General features: G+C 37.0%; 2 protein-coding genes across 8 annotated transcripts in view; both read right to left on the reverse strand.

Moving 5' to 3' along the window:
- dock10 (dedicator of cytokinesis 10) overlaps positions 1–19,847 on the reverse strand; it is a 138,000-nt gene that overhangs the window by 54,491 nt on the left and 63,662 nt on the right. For all 7 annotated transcript variants that reach the window (XM_082180605.1, XM_082180607.1, XM_082180608.1 and 4 more), the window contains exons 3-8: positions 10,722–10,811; positions 7,006–7,088; positions 3,479–3,551; positions 2,776–2,916; positions 2,535–2,669; positions 2,242–2,434 (exon numbers count right to left, since the gene is read on the reverse strand). In XM_082180605.1, the coding sequence (XP_082036731.1) occupies positions 2,242–2,434; positions 2,535–2,669; positions 2,776–2,916; positions 3,479–3,551; positions 7,006–7,088; positions 10,722–10,811 (715 nt within the window). The remainder of the gene's footprint in view (positions 1–2,241; positions 2,435–2,534; positions 2,670–2,775; positions 2,917–3,478; positions 3,552–7,005; positions 7,089–10,721; positions 10,812–19,847) is intronic.
- The window catches only part of LOC309506724 (uncharacterized protein), a 105,947-nt gene that overhangs the window by 17,687 nt on the left and 68,413 nt on the right, over positions 1–19,847 (reverse strand). The window lies entirely within an intron of this gene.

Below are 19,847 nucleotides of genomic sequence, written 5' to 3' on the forward strand. Positions count from 1 at the left end.
GATTTAGCATATAGTCATGCAGAATAAGGCAAAAAATTTGCTTTATTAGTATTAATAAACAGCCAATATCTCAGTAATATGCTTGCTAATAAGCAAACAGGTTAATAGTGAGAATTGGAAAAAAAATGTATACAAATTAAATAAACATTTTGTTGGGTATACATTTTTATATTAGGCTTTTATGGCTTATTTAGTATAATATAGTGAGAATATGGAGCTCATACTTGAGGAGGAAGAAAACAGTTTATTCAGAGGCCCAAACTGAGCAAATTTATGAAATATATCTGCCAATAATATATATTAGTAAGATGACATTTAAATGCTTAGTTTTATGATCAAAGCTCTGTAGTTTTTATTGTGGGGGGCAAAACATATGATGCAATGCAAATCAATAATGTCTGAGAGATATAATTCCCCAAAAGCCTGATGTTTGTGAGTAACATTTTAACATGATTTTTCAAAAAAATTAAAATAAATGTATGAATAATCAAGTAAACCTAAATAGCTTTAGTCTGGTAAGTATTCATCTTGAAATTTAACTAACCATATAAAAGTTCACTTTATAAAAAATCAGTGAAGATTTAACAGCAAAAAGAGGAGTAAACATGTTTAGAATTACACTAAAATGAGTTTTACTCCCTGTCTCAGACAAATTGTGTGATAAGCAGATAAATAGTTTTTATAATGGCCTTTGTTTCCATGAAGTATGAGATATGCAGGACCTCAGAAGGATATGAGAAAGGGAGTTTCAAATGACCACTTGCTGCTTTTCTCCATGTAATTTGTAATTTGAGTGCTGGGTCTTGTTCATTTGGTTCTGAATGAATGAATGAATGAATGAATGAATGAATGAATGAATGAATGAATGAATGTTGTTTTCATCAAGGTTCTTATGTTCTGAATTTAATTTAATTTATTTATTTTTATAAAAAATTGTTTTATGTTTTCATAGATTGTGCTGTATCATATGGAAGCTTGTTTCCGCCACAGAAAAAAAAATAAAAAAAATAAATTGCGACTTTTTATCTCACAATTCTGACTTTTTTTCTCAGAATTGCGAGATATAAAGTCGCAATTCTGAGAAATAAAGTCGCAATTGCAAGATATAAAGTCAGAATTCTGAGAAAAAAAGTCAGAATTGCGTGATATAAAGTCAGAATTGCGAGATATAAAGTCAGAATTCGGACTTTTTTTCTCGCAATTGCGACTTTATATCACGCAATTCTGACTTTATAAAACATAATTGCAAGATATAAAGTCAAAATTGCGTGTTATAAAGTCAGAATTGCGAGATATAAAGTCAGAATTGTGTGTTATAAAGTCAGAATTGCGTGAAATAAAGTCGCAATTGCGTGTTATAAAGTCAGAATTGCGAGATATAAAGTCAGAATTCTGACTTTTTTACTCGCAATTGCGACTTTATATCACGCAATTCTGACTTTATATCTCGCAATTGGGAGATATAAAGTCAGAATTGCGTGTTATAAAGTCAGAATTGCGTGTTATAAAGTCAGAATTGTGAGATATAAACTATTCTGAGGTAAAAAAAAAAAAAAAAACTCCGTCTTTTTTCCCCCTTAGAATTGGACTTTATAATCTCACAATTCTGACTTTATAACACGCAATTGCGACTTTATATCATGCAATTCTGACTTTATATCTCCCAATTGCGAGATATAAAGTCAGAATTGCGTGATATAAAGTCGCAATTGCGAGTAAAAAAGTCAGAATTGTGACTTTATATCTCGCAATTCTAACTTTATAACACGCAATTGCGACTTTATATCTCACAATTCTGACTTTATATCACGCAATTCTGACTTTTTTTCTCAGAATTCTGACTTTATATCTCGCAATTGCGACTTTATTTCTCAGAATTGCGACTTTATATCTCACAATTCGGACTAAAAAAAAGTCTGAATTGTGAGATAAAAAGTCGCAATTTTTTTTATTTATTTTTTTCAGTGGCGGAAACAAGCTTCCATAGTATCATATCAATGCAAGGCCATCACAAAATATTTTTTTCTAATATTTTCCAAAATCTTCCCTTAGGAAGTTTTCAATCTTTTGCAGGGGAATTTTTGTACAATAGATTCGATCTGACATCTGTATATTGTCCCGTCACTGTCATGATTGGAACAGCACAAAAGCTCTTTCACTAACTGTTGCACTTGTGTATATGAGGACAATAGAGCGATATGATTGACTCTTTCTAGTATTTGATGATTTCTAAACACCTACCGTGCTTACTGTCGCTCAGGTCCATACTCTTGCGGTCCAGAACCGGGCCCGGGCCCTCTGGAGGACTGATCTGCAGGATGCGTGTTAAAGTGTTGATCCAGTCATCCATGTCCTGCTCGTTCTCGGCAGCCAGGACAAAATATGTCACTTCATTCATTTTCAACTCAAAGGCGTGTTTCCTTAGGCGGTTATTCTGTATGAACCCCAAATGGACCCAGACATCACAATAAATATTAGTCATTAGTCACCTCGTTGTTCACTAAACTACTTTACTAAACTGTATTTGTACCAACCTGAACCACCCCGGTGCACGAGTCCAGAAAAATACAGCCTTTAGGTTCCTTTGATATTTTCTCATCTTTATAGAAGTTCATGATATAAGAGTTGTCAGTTAGCTGAGTCAACTGGAAATATCTTCGCTTGAAGGACTGTAAAAGCACAAACAACAAGCAAGTAGCAGGCAATCAGCAACGTTTTACACACAAATAGTTTTAGTGATAATATAGAATTTGTAACGAAAAAACACTCTCTTACCCGAACAGTTATACTGTTGTTGACAGTGCTGTTAAAGTTCCCTTTATAGAGCCAGCCAGACTTAAACACGCCGATCCCTCCTACACCTCCACTGCCTGCACCTCCTCCTCCTCCTTTAGATGATGACAAAGAGGTTGTGTCCTACAAAAAAGTGTTTAAACATCTCATATAAAGACAAGAATCAGGAATCATCAGGAAACTACTATTCTGCTCCTTTCATTTTAACCATATACACAACCCCAGTGGGCACAGTCATAAACGTCTCTGACACACAACTTTACTAGTCGTGACCCCACCGTCTCAGTTCGTATCTCTGCCTGCCATTCAGACATTTCTATTGGATTGAGATCTCGTGACTATGGAGGCCATTGAGTCGGGATGCACTGATATGAAAATTCTGGACCGAAACCAAAAATTCTGGATGCACTTATCCAAAACTTATCCAAAAAACGAAATTAAAATTAAAGCTTTTTTATTATTATATAATTGTATTAAAATTTGCCTTTTTAATTTAATTCAAGAATTTTAATGATACTGAATTTACAATATACAAGCCAATAAAATAAAATAAAATAACCACACTTGTATTGAAAGTAACACACTAAAATTAAGTACCAGGACGTGAAACAAACATTCAGTCAAGGGTGTCCAAACATATTACTGGTGTGAGTTTGGCAAGGCCTTCTTGATTCACCATACTGACCTCATCTTTGTCCACATCTTCATGGTCAATCTCAAAAGAGTGGGAGGGCAACTTCTCTGCTTTATACAGCTTCCTATACAGAGAGAACAGAACCACTGTCATCCACCATGATCAGGACAAGAAGAGAAGGAGAGAGACAGTCTTCACTTCCACCAGCAGTTTGGTTTTGGATTTGTGGTGCTGCTGATTACGTTTAATTAATAATGTTCATTTATATATTATTAACAGCAAAGACAACAATTAATTATATATATATATTGTAACCTTCTGATGTTGAGTTTTCACACACACTTGTACATCTATCTTTATGAGGACATTCATTGACACAATGCAATCTCTAGCCGCTTACCCTAACCTTTCCCATCACAACTAAGTGCCTAACCCGAACCCTTACCCTAAGCCTACCCTTAACCTCATCATAACCTTATGCCAAAAACCAAGTCTTGACCCTCAAACAGGCCTTTAAAGGGCTCTCAGAAAGTGAGGACCGGCCAAAATGTCCTCACTTTACTCTCTTTGTCCTCACTCCAATGGTCTAAAACTCAAACTGGTCCTCACAAAGATAGCTCTACAAGTACACACACACACACACACACACACACACACACACACACACACACACACACACACACACACACACACACACACACACACGCACACGCACACGCACACAAAAACATCAAGCATTAGTGCACCAATAAATCCTCCTCTCCTCAAAGAGATAGTGTTTTCCACATCAAGTGGTGTTTATCACCCGTTTCAGTGAGCTTTATTCTGCCAGGACCCCACATACAGGTGTCCTTTCTGCTGCCTGTCTGAGTGCTCTTGTAAACCAGAGCCCTTTGTGTCTGTCCTGGGTGGTAGAGACAGTGTGGCGGTTCATGCAGCACAAACACACACATCTTTCTTTTGACCGACATCACTGTCTGGCCAGCAACTTTAGCGCTGCATGTCGCCAGTTTCTCGCTCCTAGTGTTGTTACTCTAATGTTATTGGTAGACAGCAAGTCTGCACATATTGTAGAAAATCCGATCACAGTTGATATATACTGCTGGTAAAACTAAGATATTCTAATTTGAGTAGGAATAAGTTTTCTTTTTGCTAAAAATTTAAATTCTGCTGTTGGAAAATATTGTTATATAAACTAGATATTAGACCAGATAAAAAGTCAATAAACAATTTAAACTCACTCATGCTGCCAAAAATTCAAAATTCAAATTTGGCAAACAATCAGTTTTCCTGTCCCTAATAATGAACACTATGCAGAGGAAACTGTTTTAAATATGAACTGTATTGCTAAAACTGCTCATTGCATCATATAACCAACTAGAACTATCAGCGTAAGAATCAAACTCACTAAGACTGCAGTCAGTTTCTTTTCCACACATCATTCATTTATTATATCCATATGTGGTTCCAGATAAATCATAGGACAGTGAAATGGCTCCAGAAATCCTCTGTCCTGTCTGCACTCGAGACGGTGACGTGTGAGCTCCACTGACACAGTCTGCACTCCTATTGGTATGTTTCTCCTTAAAGTCTCTCTATTTGCATAAAGTGAAACATTTCTTAACTTTCTTAAGTTGCCTATATCCTGTCGCTGTCTCTCGATTCTCCTGAAAGTCACCATCTCTCCATTGAAAATGGATGGGATTTATGTTTCGCTGGCATTGTGAACAGAGCTACAGACTTCCATAGGACATCACAAAGGATCTGCCAATTCACAAATCACCACTGGGCAATGCCTGGTCCAAGCTAATGAAACAACTAAGGCCAATTCTCTTCGCCGATAGATTTTATCTGTCCGTCTGTTTCATCTCCCCATCTCAAGCTAACGGTTCCCTCGGATATTCCTCGCCTGCTCTGAGTCTGATAATGGATCTTTCTGTCCCTTGCCGGTTCTTCCAGCTTTCCACTTAGCCTCCCGGTTGCTGATATCGCCTGCTCCCCGGGCTGTGTTTCCCTCTGCCCCGAAAGTTACTTATTGGATCTTTGCTCTTGAGACTTTTTGATGAGTCTTTTTGCATACAACTGCTTCATGATGATTCCAGCTTCAGTTTAATGAGCCTCTCTCCTCTAGTTCTAGACTTCATGTGTTGATTTCTGTCATTATTCTTAGTGTAGTAGCAATTTTGAAGCAATAGCACAATGGCGCTGAACAGGTGTTTCACAGTGATTATAGGAGTTTGAGTTCGAGTAAGTCTTCGCCTGTCCGTGTTCACTGCACTCGTGACAGGAATATGTGGGGGAAATGGTAGAAAACGAATGGAAGAGAGGAGAGGGAACTTTGAGGAGCACGTTCTTTTAAAACTGAGGTGACTGTGATGAGCAGGAACTGAAACTGAAAAACACTGCGCCTGAAACTAACCTGTTCCTGTTTGTGAGGCTTAAATGACAGGAGTATATGTGGAAAACAGAAGGAAACTATTCAAATCCCATAAGAACAAGAACTGTGAAACTGATTGCAGCGAGGATGCATTCTTTTAAAGTCCCCCTGTGGTGAAAATCAGGCTTTTAATGTTGTTTATATGTCTATGTGGTGTTTTCAATATGCTGTTGTTAATATGCTGGTGTTAGCCAAATGTTCTTCTCTGAAGTTATTTTTTCTTACTAACTAACATCCTATATATGGTCATTGAATGGCTTTACATGACATATTGTTCACAAGTTGTATTATTCACGTCTTTTTCATTGAACGATTACATGAGACGTGAGACATTTCAGTAAGCTGTACTGTATCTTTCACATACCGTCTGATGTTCATTCATGCTTATTTGGTCTTATAACTAGTAATAAAGAGGAACACAGTTCGGTTCTCGTGCCGCTTGAACTGAGATGCTACAGCGATCTGTCATGCCATATTTAAGAGCACCAAAATGGTATTTATCGTTTGAATTTGGTAATAAAATGGACAGAATTTGAAAGCTGAGACTTTGTTTCATATAAAAAGTAACCTACTCTGTCTTGTGCATTGTTTGTTTTTTGAACTGCATGAGAAAATGGATGTGTGGGAACAGTGTCAGTTGCGTGAGTCTCGCACTTAATCCGTGAGAGTTGGCATAACCTGGATATAGTTTTGTTTTAAAATATTATTAATATTTGAAAAATCTTTATCTGCCAAAGGTGTCTGTTAAAGTGCCTCATCTAAAGCATCTGTTGTGTCCAAACATTTATAAACATCTTTTAAAAGCAGCTTACATACATTCAAAATCGAAATCATTTTCTATATGTCAATTTTAACATCTGATAGGAATTGTCTACGAGACAAACTGCAGATGTGACAAACATTACATTTTCCAGATGAAAACAAGCACATAATAAAGACAAAGACGTCACCTTACCATAAAGTGTAAACAAAGTTTCTCATTTTTATGACTGTTATAATGAAATAATAATTCTCATTATTATGAAATAATATTTCTTACTCTACTGTGGTAAAAATATGCCTCTATAATTTCAAGACAAATGGTTTGATGGCAAGAAACCGATGCTGTTGGAAGGTTTGGTGGAGCAGTAATGAGCTGTACCTGGGCAGCATGCGGTAGTCCCCTGCATACTCTTCATATTTATACTGGATCACATGCAGCTGGGAGTTGAAGTATTGACAAGCCTATAGGAAAAAAAATACAGTTATATAAAGACAGAGGTTCCTACTGTAAGAGCTAAATGACAAAAAAGCATTCACTCAGTCATTCAGTTCAATTTTTTGCCTTCAATTCAAAAAGCCCTACAGAATGTTAAATGTGTAATTTTCTGACTTAAGTGAATGACCACCAACATATCAAAGATGTTTGAGGTAAAAAAGCTTTAGGTTTTAGCTTTAAAAAAAGCGAAAAAAGCTTTAAAAAAAAGAAACAAAAAAGATTTACAATTTGACAATTTTCAATGGCAAACCGAAGCTGAAACATGCATGAATGTTTTGGTTGCATGGACATTCATTCATTCACTAGTCACAAGTTTTGTTCTTCTAAAGATTCATGCAAGTCTGATTGGTTTTCAAACAACATAAGGGTGAGAAAATAAATTTTTATTTCCCTTTCGAATGGGAACGTGTACTGCTTCCTAGGACGCAATGGGGAACGCCTCAAGCGTGACCAGTGTCTGAAGCACATGTCAATACATCGACTGGAGACGGCCTGTGACGTAACTAACCGTGCAACCTGAGTATAAAAGGCCATCTGTAGTACAAGTGATTCTCTTCCTTCTCTTCAAGAGCGTTTGTTTGGAACATGTCAAAGGCAGTTATGGCAGCGAAAAGTTTCAGGAAGTGTGTACATACATGCCAGCATTATATGACACCAGATGATTTACACGATCTGTGCTTTAATGTGCTTTTTATTTGAATGTTAAATGTGTAATTTTCTGAATTAAGTGAATGACCACCAACAATTCAAAGATGTTTGAGGTAAAAAAAGATTTAGGTTAAACTTAAAAAAATTAAATAAATAAATAAAAAAGATTTACAATTTGACAATTTTCAATGGCAAACCGAAGCTCAAACATGCATGAATGCTTTGGTTGCATGGACATTCATGCATTCACTAGTTTTATCTGTGCTTTATTTGCTTGGGAGAGGAGCATGTGTATGATGAGTTACTAGAGGTTATGTCCTATGTCACAGACAGACTGGATCTGCCTTGGAGGCACGAGAGATGTGAGATTGCTTGTGGCAGGTTGGACGAGCGATGTTTATCCGGACATAATCTTTATGTGATTATTATCCAGCTCTCACTGTCACACTCAGACGACGGCAGACAAGGGTAAAGTGAACAAAGAGGATTTTTATTTAAAGTGTAGGTAGAGCAATGCAAGGTGAGATGATCGATGAACTGGAATACTGATGTGATGATGACTTAGCTGACTTGGTTGGATGAAAGTCTTTAGCAGGGATGACGACGATGACAATGACAATGACAATGGAAACAACAGGACTTCAGGTAAGTGAACGGGAATTCGTGTTCCCTGCTGACGCGATCGGCTGATCGATGGTGGCTACGAAGAGGCATCTCTGGTGAACCTGGCAGACATCAACTGTCTTATTGTGCCCCTCCTCTGAGGAGGAGTATAGTGCAGAAAAGATGAAATTCGAGGAAAAGAAACAGGATTTGAGGGAAATAATCCAGAATAAACATGCTAAGCATTCTCGGGTTGCAGAGGCCAAAAAACATCTGCCTCCTTCCTTCTCCCCCACTCTGTAGTATCCATGGAAAATGGGGGTTGGTTGAAAAACTCAGAAGTTTTGTCAATGCTTTCTTCTCAACTGTTTTATCTACCGAGCGAACAGCAACAAGATGTAACTAAGCAGGTGGACAGTTTTCCAAATCTATTTAATGACGTGTATCCAGGTACTTCTGTCATCCAGCATGAAATTTTGGAAGCATGACCATCATATGACAGTAAAGGAGCACACACAAACCTTATTCTAATATAGAATAGTATTGTATTGTATTGGTGACAGGAGGGCCTCCACTCAAGGATAAAATATGATGAACACGTCTAAGAATGTTCCACATATGGTTGAAAATACCATCATTGGCCTTGAAAGATAACTTTCTGGGAGTCAAGACTATAAAGGAGGAAGGATGCCCTCCCTTCACTATCACACTCTGCAGCCACTCTGTGTGACTGTACGACTGCTGGCCTTTTCTTGCAAGAAAATACACCTCATCAAAGACTATTGGAAATGTTTGTCTCTTATTCAGTGATATCATTTTGTTTGCCACCACAACATCAAGGTCGGTGGTGCATTAGCAATAAAGCAACATGCCTATCGTTGCCCCGCAGGTAAGAGAGAAGAAATGTGAAGTGAAGTGAAGTGAAGTGAAGTGAAGTGAAGTGAAGTGAAGTGAAGTGAAGTGAAGTGAAGTGAAGTGAAGTGAAGTATCTATTGCAAAATGGTTTTGGTACCAAAGGCCAATGGGTCCTTTCACTTTTGTACTGCTTTTAGAAAAGTTAATTCTGTCACCGTGCCTGATGGTTCTAGGTGAGGTTCCTAATTTCAGTATTTACTTGGATGACATAGTAATTTATTCATCTACATGGGCTGAACATATTTCAACCTTAAACTTGGTGTTTTGCCATTTAGCTGCTGCATCCCTAACGTTAAATCTTAAGAAATGCAAATGCCAACATGCATTTTTGTCTGCAAAATCTCTCGTCTGTAGTGCGCCCGTCCTGTCTGCCCTGGATGTGGCTTGAGGTGCATGCATACCAGTGCGATTGGAGAATGGAGCTGTCCTGCTACAGGAGGGTGCTGATGGTATTTCTTCACTATTTTGCTGGCGTTGCAACATTTTGATGTTTACGTGGGTTCTACAGTAGCTCTTCTCCTGTTATAGTCTATATCACTGTTTCTCAAAGTGCAGGGTGCGTGGGCACTACAGGAAGGCTACTGGAGATCAGCAGAAAAAAAAGAAAAAAAAGAAAACCGCTCCACCCCTGCGAACCTGTGCCCCATTGCTCTAATGGTTCTCCTGCTTGAGTATATAAGAGGAGAGTGAAACGGGATGAAGCACGTTGCTTACCCCTTTTAACGAGTGTTTGATTAGGGGTTCGTAACATGTCATATCTTCATCACACCCTTTGATAACACTGGACAGATATTATTGCAACCATAATGGATTTTACATTAAATACATATTTTTTAAAATACATTAAATACATCTTTACATTTTTACTGTAACTCTTTAATTCAGAAACAATGGTGACTTGAAACATGTCTCTTGCTTTATTTGCTACAGAATTAAATGATTGTTAAAAAGCACTAAACTAAAAGATCTTGGTGTTGTATTTCTGTGATTAAACCACATGTTCTCATTACATATAACAATGATATTGTGTTTTGAAACAGCGATTATGTGGAAAGAAAATATGTATAACTGTAATGAAAACAGGAAATTAGAGTGATTAGCAGTGTTACAAGTGCACTGTAAAAAATGTCTAACCTCTCCAAGTCAAAATTTTCTAGTGACTGGTCACATCTAAATTTTTAAATTGGCCCAAGTGCAATTCTTGTTGCAATTATCTGTTAACATTGGCTCAATGAGAAATAATACGTCAGACTAATTGAAAAATTTAGATGTGATCAGTCACTAGAAATTTTTGACTTGGGGATGGATTTTTTTTTTTTTTACAGTGTGTGATGTTTAGAGTTTTTAAAATGTAGACTTTACACGGTTACCCTCCTGTCTCCATCTGTATTTCTGAACTACTCTTTTATTTGGGATTACGCACGCACGCTTACCTGTCTGACCAGCAGACATTCAGCATGTTTGTCAGCTCCCTCTGGCACAGTGGACTTCACGGTTCTCCTCTCTACAGGAAGAGTGGACACCTGGAATAAAACAGATAGAGATTATTTGAAATCATCAACGAAATCAAATGTATGATTCATTTCAAGAGTTATTTTGCTTTATTTTCATATTCAATCATAGGCTCCTCCTTACTTAGGCCTACTAGAGCAATACTCATATGTGCACTCTTTTTTTTTAATCAGGTTAAACTTTGATTAGTCACTCAAACCTTTATCTAAACCTCTCACTGTCAGATTTTGTAGTTTTTTAACACTTTTTACTCGTGTTTGTAGTTCCTCCTCCAAAGCGCAGTGGGTTGTGGGCAATATTATCCTTTAGAGTGTGCACAGATCCACACTTTGAAAATCCACTGTAAATACTAGACCATCCGGGGACTTCTGGCATACTTTTTTCAACATACTATGCTTTGGGACACACTTACTTTAATCTCACATACTGTTTAGGATGGATAGTATGGACATTGAGACGCAGGGATGGTCTCCAGAGTTTACATCTTTTGAGGAAAGGGTGTCGTTTGCATGAAAGACCCACCCTCCTCTGTAAGCAAGATATCTCTAAACGCTTAAAAACTATATTACCTTTTGGTTTACTTCTGTGGAGACGAGACCATTGTACCAGTTGCACTGAGACATTTCAAATTATACTAAACATGTATAGTGTTGTATAATAATTGTTCACATTAAACCATATAGATTTTTGGGTGAATTTTGTTGATCTCAGCATGAGAGAGAGAAGGGATGGGGGAAGAGGGGGTCAAGGGAAAGAGATTTAGATTAAGACGATTCTGAGGGGAGACTTGCATCTAGGACGGGGATGTTAATTTCGGAAGAGACAGTTCAAATGTTTATTTTCCAGAAACGTCCTTCTGTCTTCTCGGGGAGTAGTCGTTCCTCAAACAGACGGCCCCGGCATTTTCTAATTTCTCCAGTCTTACAATTCCAAGTTTAAAAGTAATGTACATGCATTTTGTTGACTATATTAGTTTTTAATCACTTGTGATGTGATATCATGTCTCAGAATTACATATTGCTCCTGTGCAACTGAAGTCCTCAATTTGTTTGACCAGATTAATAAACAATGGATTAATGGAAAGGAATTTGGAGTTTGAAAGAGTTTATTAACAACACTACACTCACCTCTAGAGGAATTCAGTCTTATGAAGTTGGACTGTACTATATGCCAAATAAATTCAATGCCATTGTTGAGGCATGTAACATAGTGAACAGATAACAAAGAACTCAAGGTACAAAACCAATAGAAACCATTACATATACAACAACTGACAAATTAACAAGTAAAACACAAGGGCTATGCACAGGGGCAAACACGCTTAACAATGTAACAAGGAAACGAGACACACCCGGGGAGAATAATCAACATGAAAAACTACAATGAACTACAACATTGCACTAGGACAGGAAATACAACAAAAGTCCAGACAAGACATGGGGAATATATGACAGTCTGAAAACCAAGGCTGGGGAGGAATGCTGAAATTTGTGTAGTTAAAGTTCTCAACAACAACAATAATATAATAATAATATAAAAGGATATTTTGCAGATTACAAACGGCCCTATACATAGACCACATGTTTTTTTTTGTTTTTTTGTTAGCTATATGCAATAATAGAAATCCACTGATTCATATCACAGTAATAATAAAATTAAAGAAATACAGGGGGAAATAAAATATTTTTGAACATACAGCCAGAATCTTTTTTTTGTGTGCATTCATATGGCCATGTTTTACATTTAGAGGGGACATCCCTTTTACTGCACCTGGCAGTATAAATAAAATAACCCATTTTGGCAATTGGGTGCATAAATTACATATCCAAAATAAAAAGGCTGCTGCTCATGAGTCAATCTGACTATACACATAACCAATATTTAGAAATCAGACATGTGAGAGTTTAATGTTACAGAGATATAATATAGAGATAAGCTCAACCATAAAAATAAAAATAAGAATTAAAATGCATAGATGATAAAACATATATAGAGGTGTACAACAATGCCAATATATGTTGCAATGTTAAAATTAATTGTATCTGTATTCAGATAAAATCAGAAAGTTTGCTTAAACTATATGGAAAGCCCATTTTGAATGTAATTAATTTGCGTGTGCGACAGATATGACATATTCTCACCACTTTTTGAAAGCCACTGAAACAATGGCTTGCTGAGCATGCACAACACACAAGAAGAGCATGTCCAATTAATCATAATTTAATCCATACATGTAACAAAAACAATTTATTTGCAAAGGACAGCGGCCAAAAAAAGAGAAAAGATATAATACGAGTTAAGAGCCCAACTAATGGAAACACTAATCACTGTTATGGTGACTTTGAATGAAACACATTAGAGTTAAACCACTGTTAATTCTCAATAAAACCTTGTGTAGACATCTGACAAATAAAAAGTCAGTCTGGTTAGTAATAAGTGAAGCTGGTAATGCTGTTTGTGGAGTTGTTTAATCCTCCTCTGCTGAGATCTTCACAGATTTAATGTCTTCTTTTCTCTTCAGTTGATTTCATCTTAGACTGTGTCTGAAGTCAGTTGTAGTTCTTGTGTTTCTGCTCGTCTCTTTTCTGTTCTCTTCTTTCCTTCAGTGATTCTGCTTGTTAACAGGCTTATTAAGGCTGAGATAACTCCATATTTAATATACACAGATTTTGTGGCTCAGATAAGGTCCAGTTCTGGTTTATTTCTTTGCTCTTGGCTGACATGTGGCATTGCTATGGCCTGCTTGTGGCCCAGATCTGGCAAACAGGAGTTAGCCACCCAAGGGCCGTCATTCCATGCTGCATGTGGGCCAGATCATCTTTCCACATGTGCCAGATGTGGGCCGGATCTGGGACATCAAAATGTTTATGTGGCAATGTGGGAGGTTTATGTTGCACAAAATCAGCTAAACTGGGCCCTTCCTAACTGAGCAAGCTACACAACTCATCCAGGACCATTCCATTTCAATGCTGGACTATTCCAATGCTCTTCTGGCTGGACTTCCAACATGTACCACAACAAATGCTCCAGAATGTAGAGGCTTGGATGGTTTTCATCGAGACCAATAGAGCCCACGTCACACCTCTGTTTGTCTTCCTGCACTGGCTACTGATGCTTGCCTGAATGGCTTCATAATCTAAGCTTTCACTATTTCTTGCATCCCTCTTTGTTCTAGCTTGTACTATTCTGGACAATGTTTGAAACTTTGTAAAACTTCTTGTGTATGCCTCCTTAGAATGAATCGCTCATTGTCTCCCCATTTGTTAGAATAACATTTTTTATTATTATTTATTAACCATTATTTAATCAGGCAAGTCAATTAAGAATAAGTTCTATTTTCCACTAAAGTGTCTGCTTTATTTTGAATTAAAGTTTCTGCTTAATTAATAAATGTAAATGTAAGATGGACAGTTATGACTTCCCATAGTGGGTCAGCCACAAAGGCAGCTATTGTGTGAATCACACTCATGTGCTTTTGCAAATAAATGTAATAATTCTTTGCTTTTATATAAAAATGTATATGATGAAAAATGACTGGTTATTTAATTTCCCCTAACAGACATGTTTTCCATCCATTTTTTTACTTTCCTTTTATGTAGCATGAGAAAGAGACAGAGCACGCTGTCCTTTTAAACCGCTTGAAGGACCTACAAAATATAATAATCCTCATGCAGGCTGTCATGATTTCTGCCTTGTGTTTAAGTACTTTTAATTTAAAGTGTTTTCTGTTCCTATTGATTCTTTGATCTCTTCTGGGGTTCAGTACATGTTTGCTTTGTACCTTGTTAGTTTCTATAGTTACCCTTGTTTATTTCCACTGTTTCCCCGATTAGTTCTTTGATTGTCCCCAGGTGTGTCTTGTTTGCCAATTACTCTGTGCATTTAAACCCCAGTGTTTCTTGTGTTATTGGTTGAGTCTTGTCCTTGCATGGATGTATTGTTGAGGTGCTCACCCTGTTTCCCTGGTTTTCATAATATTATGTCTTGTATACTGCCTCTTGTATTTGTATTTATTTCATGCATGCTTTATGAGAGAACTACTAGTTAATGTAACCCCACATATATTGTGTCTCCTATCTAATTAATCCTCATTTAATGACTCATTTAAATGCATCGCCTTCTCATAGAATGCAGTGTGCGTTTGTTAAAGGTCCCATGACATGAAATTTCCACTTTCTGAGGTTTTTTAACATTAATATGAGTTCCCCTAGCCTGTATATGGTCCCCAAGTTTCTAAAAATTTTAATCTGTGTAAATCGAGCTTTTGCTATCTTTCTCTGCCTTTGAGAAATTGGAAGCTCAACCGGGCTGATCTTGAATCTCCTCCGTATGACGTCATAAGGAGAAATGTTACCTGCCCAGAGAATATTTCTCGCCCATGAGAAAATGAGCTAGGAAGTAGAACGCGCGCGCGCGATTTTAGTTTGTCCACGCGAGATATCATGGCTTTTGAGCGAGCGAAGCATAATAATTGCTCAATAATTGGATGTACAAATGAACATCGAATGGTCAATACAGAGCTGGGCTTGCTGAACGTCGGACAAGTAAGTCAACAAATTATATATAAGTGTGTTGCTTTACTGTTTATGGTTACCTAGCTTCTTACACGTAGAATGTGGCTGTCACATTAGCTATGCAGCTATGCAGTTACTTGCGCTAATGTAAAGGTAGACAGCATCAAGTTACACATACTGTAACGCGAGTGTTGTACATTTCTTTGTTATTTGGATAACCGTTTTCCTGTTGGTTATGTGGCGCGCGCGATATCCGCATTTCAAGATCGCAGAGCTTGATGTAATTGTAATAAGATAAATTACAGACGTTACAGATCTCATGAAAAGGCAACAGTAGGTTCGCGTTAGCTACATGATAATAACTGTAAACCATCCGAATAAAGTACCGTATCCAGACATAATATTTTAAACTAACCATTCGGAAACGTCCTGCTGGAGCCGCTGAGTTGCAACTTCTTCATCCGTTGCTTCTCCATCTGGATCAGATTCTGGGTCAAACTGAAATGCTTGAACGACTGCGTGTCTTCGTGCCATTGCAATATATCCAACATAAACAAACATGCATGGTACCGTTGCGCAAGATGGTCAAGGCCACACCCACCCTCCACCTTGCGCCGCCTTTCTCCTCCTCATTAGTATTTAAAGCTACAGACACCGAAACGGCCCGTCTGAAGGAAGCTCATTCTGGGACTGGCTTGTAGTGGCTATAATTCTGCACCGAGGCTGAATTTTTGGAAAGAGATTTCAGATACAGTACTAAGGACCACTAAGGACTATATTAAAGCCTACAAAAAGTAGCATGTCATGGGACCTTTAAAACTATATGAGTATAAATGGACACAAACGGCAAGGCCCATGTCTAACCACACTTGAGACAGAGTCATAAATCCTCCCAACAGAGAAATTTCCCGCTTGGAAATTCTACCTTTCTTATTGGTCGAGCAAAGCCCTGAGAGGTGGGACCTTTCTCAGGCTTTAAATGGCCTCTACACAAGCCCTTCCCTCTCTTGGCCTTCTCGTTACGTTCGGGTTGCTGTCCCGCGTGGCATCACCAGGCCACCATATGCATTCCAGCCATGCGAACAGAGTCAAACAAATCATGCAAGTTCATCACCATTTCTTCATTCATAGCAGAAGAAATCGATTGAGATTCATGGAACCATCAAAATCCTTCTTTAGGAACTTCACGAAATGCTTTCACTGCAAAGACCATGCAAGTATACATTTAATTAGGTAGGTGCTCTGAAAATAATAAGCTGATGGATCTTTTAATAGTTAAATGGATATTTTCCATAGTTCCGTTTCCTGCTTCCGGTTTCATTATGTCACTTACCATTTAACCCATGTATGTGTGATTGTGTGAATGTGTGTTTAGATTAGTTATGTTTGTGATTTAGTTAATAAAACTTGTGCACAATACATATTTGGTTCTGATTCTCTTCTTGCAACAAAGTTTATTTTACGATTTCGATTTTGACTACAGGCTCTTAGTAGTACTGTACAGTAAGAAAGACATTTCCCTTCCCCAGAAATTAACATTTCTTAGAATTAATAAACAATGAACAGTGGATGTTCACAGGACGAACAGGTTGATTGATTCTAATATTAATTTTACTACATTAAATTAATTCTATTAACTGATCCAAATATTTATAATTAATTATTACAAGTTATGATTAATCATTCATATTTATTTTGAGCTAAATTGCTACATTGCCTTTCATTCACTTAAGTTAATAGTGTTTGTGGTCATAGTTTCATTCACCAATCCTTTATGTCGGATACAACTGACAAATATTGAGTAGCCTATATCTTGGATAAGATTCCTGAAAGTATCACACCTACAGCACACATTACAGACAGTGATGCACAAACACAGATATGTTCAACATGTCTTATAAACTTTGATTTTGCTTAATTTAAAATATAATCTGCTTGCACAATAAACTATAGTAAAATGTATTTACATCTCTCAACAGAAAGGTTATTGCAGGTATTAATAACATGTTATTTAATAACAGTAGTAATAATAAGCATATTTCCAGTACGTGCCTCGATCAGGCTTGTATAGTATCATGCATCAGACTCCTCTTCAGTTGTGCGTCTTGCGTCATCAACCCGAAACTAAAGTTCAATTCAGTTCAATTAATGAACCGTTATTTCCTGAGAACCAGCTCAAAAAAAACAAAAACAAAAAATCATTCAAGAATCGAACATCACTATCCCCAGCACTACACAGGCAATGTGATTCCCATCCACTATATTTTAGCTTTATATTTTTACATATAGAAAGACCCACTTATACTGTGTGAGAAAAATATTAGGCATCATAAGTATGAACATGAATTACTTTTCTAAATTAAATAATTGGCTTATATAGCCACTGTACTAAAGACAAACAAAATATTATCTTGAAATATTTACTTTGTTACTTTTTTCTACCCACTATTATTAGCATAAGAAACATTAAATTCAGATATAATAAACCACTTTTTTGAATGTTAGGTCTACACCACTGCAAAACATCACATATGGTAAACACAGAAGCTCTTCCCCTCAGGGGAATCCCCGCTGGCATTTTGAAGAGCATTCAACTTTGTCAAGTGGACGAGGGAAGTTTATTTGGACAGACGCTCGACTTTGACCAAGGGAGCGAGTCTACTCAATATGCAAACTTCAAGCTGATACATAGACCACAATGCAACACGATTGTGTGACAGCAGGTCACGCTTAATTTACCCCCACCCCATAACTCTAGTGTGTGATATTGGAGTTATTCTGACATTTAACCGCATTTAATTCTACAGTAATAGTTTATTGTATTGTTATCATTTTCCTTTTGTTTATGTTTTCATGTTTTATATTTAATATAAATATATATAAATATATTTATATTTAATATTTGTTTATACATTTTTTTAACAGCCCAAGCATACATACAGGCCTATAGAATGGTGTGTAAACAAATTCATAAGTAAAAAAATGATAAACAATTAATCAGCTCCATTTCTGATTTTAAGTGATCAAGGCCTCAGGTGTTCCATTTACTGTAAACACATTGCAAGGGTTCCACTGGTAGTGGCCACTCGTGCAGCATAAGCAATGACGTACGTCTGGGTGAACGAGGCGGAGGGAAGTTAGCGAGGGAAGGGCATAAATTTTTTTTTACTAAATAAACGCAGTTATGGTCAAGACGATCTGCTGAAGTTCAAACTGAGCATCAGAATAGAGAAGGAAGGTGATTTAACTGACTTTGAACGTGGCATGGTTGTTGGTCTGAATATTTCAGAAACTGCTTATCTACTGGGATTTTCACACACATTATGGTTACAGAGAATGGTATGAAAAAGATAAAATATCCATTGAGCAGCAGTTCTGTGGGAGAAAATGCCTTGTTAATGCCTGAGGTCAGAGGAAAATGACCAGACTGGTTTAGCTGATAGAAAGGCAACAGTAACTCAGATAAGCACTCGTTACAAACGAGGTCTGCAGAACAGCATCTCTGAACACACAACATGTCCAACCTTGAAGCAGACGGTTCAGCAATGGTTCAGGCTGCTGGTGGTGTCCCATTTGGTTATACTGCACAGCAAAAACTCCAGTGTTAAATGAACTCTCCTGGGAGTTTATATGGCTCCAGACTCAAGTGATTAATCGAGTAATGATTGATCATTATTGAAGACACCTGATGTTAACAAGCAGAATCAACGTTTTTTTAGACACCGTTATGGTGATCAGTGTTTTCTTTAGTTGGGCTCTTGACCCTTACATCATTAACTTTAGATTTTGTTTGGCTGTTGTATCTGAGTTGTAACTCTTAGATGAACAAAGAGAAAAGTTTATCAGATGGTGTTGGTTATGTTTTGACATAATCATAATTTGACCTGAATCACTGAACTCATTTAGAGTCTAATCTCTGACTTAAATGTAAATTGTTGATTATAGCATCACTGTGATTCTACAGCATAAGATCCAGTATTTTCTAAATAATCTAAAGGATTTCTTAAAAGTTGTTCTGATAAAACAAAATCTTTCTTTTAGGCACACACAGACATCAAGAATCAGTGAATGAATCTCATCAATGGTGACAAACAGAATATTCAGTGTATTAGGGAAAGGAAATTACTAAGACAATTCAGATCATAATTTATTCATACCGCAATGCATGATGGGAGTCATGAATGAGTTTTGATTGGTGGCACCCAGAATGCACTGCAGCATGCTTTATTATTGTCACCATTGTTGAGATTCACAGGCTGATTATTGATTTCAGTGTGTCTAAATAAAGTAATTTTCAAAGTCTTTTGATCAGAACAACTTTTAAGAAACATTTTGGATTATATTGAAAATGTTAAAAATCATTTGCTGTAGAATCACAGGGCTGCTGGAATCAACAACTCTCTAAATGAGATTTGTGATTCAGGTCAAATTATGATAATGTCAAAACATAACCAAACAGCTAAAGCAAACACTGATCTCCATAATGGTGTCTTAAAATATTAGATTTTCTCCTTTGGTGATTCTGCTTGTTAA

This window comes from Leuciscus leuciscus, assembly GCF_965113295.1.
Source record: "Leuciscus leuciscus genome assembly, chromosome: 9".
Lineage (NCBI taxonomy): Eukaryota > Metazoa > Chordata > Actinopteri > Cypriniformes > Leuciscidae > Leuciscus > Leuciscus leuciscus.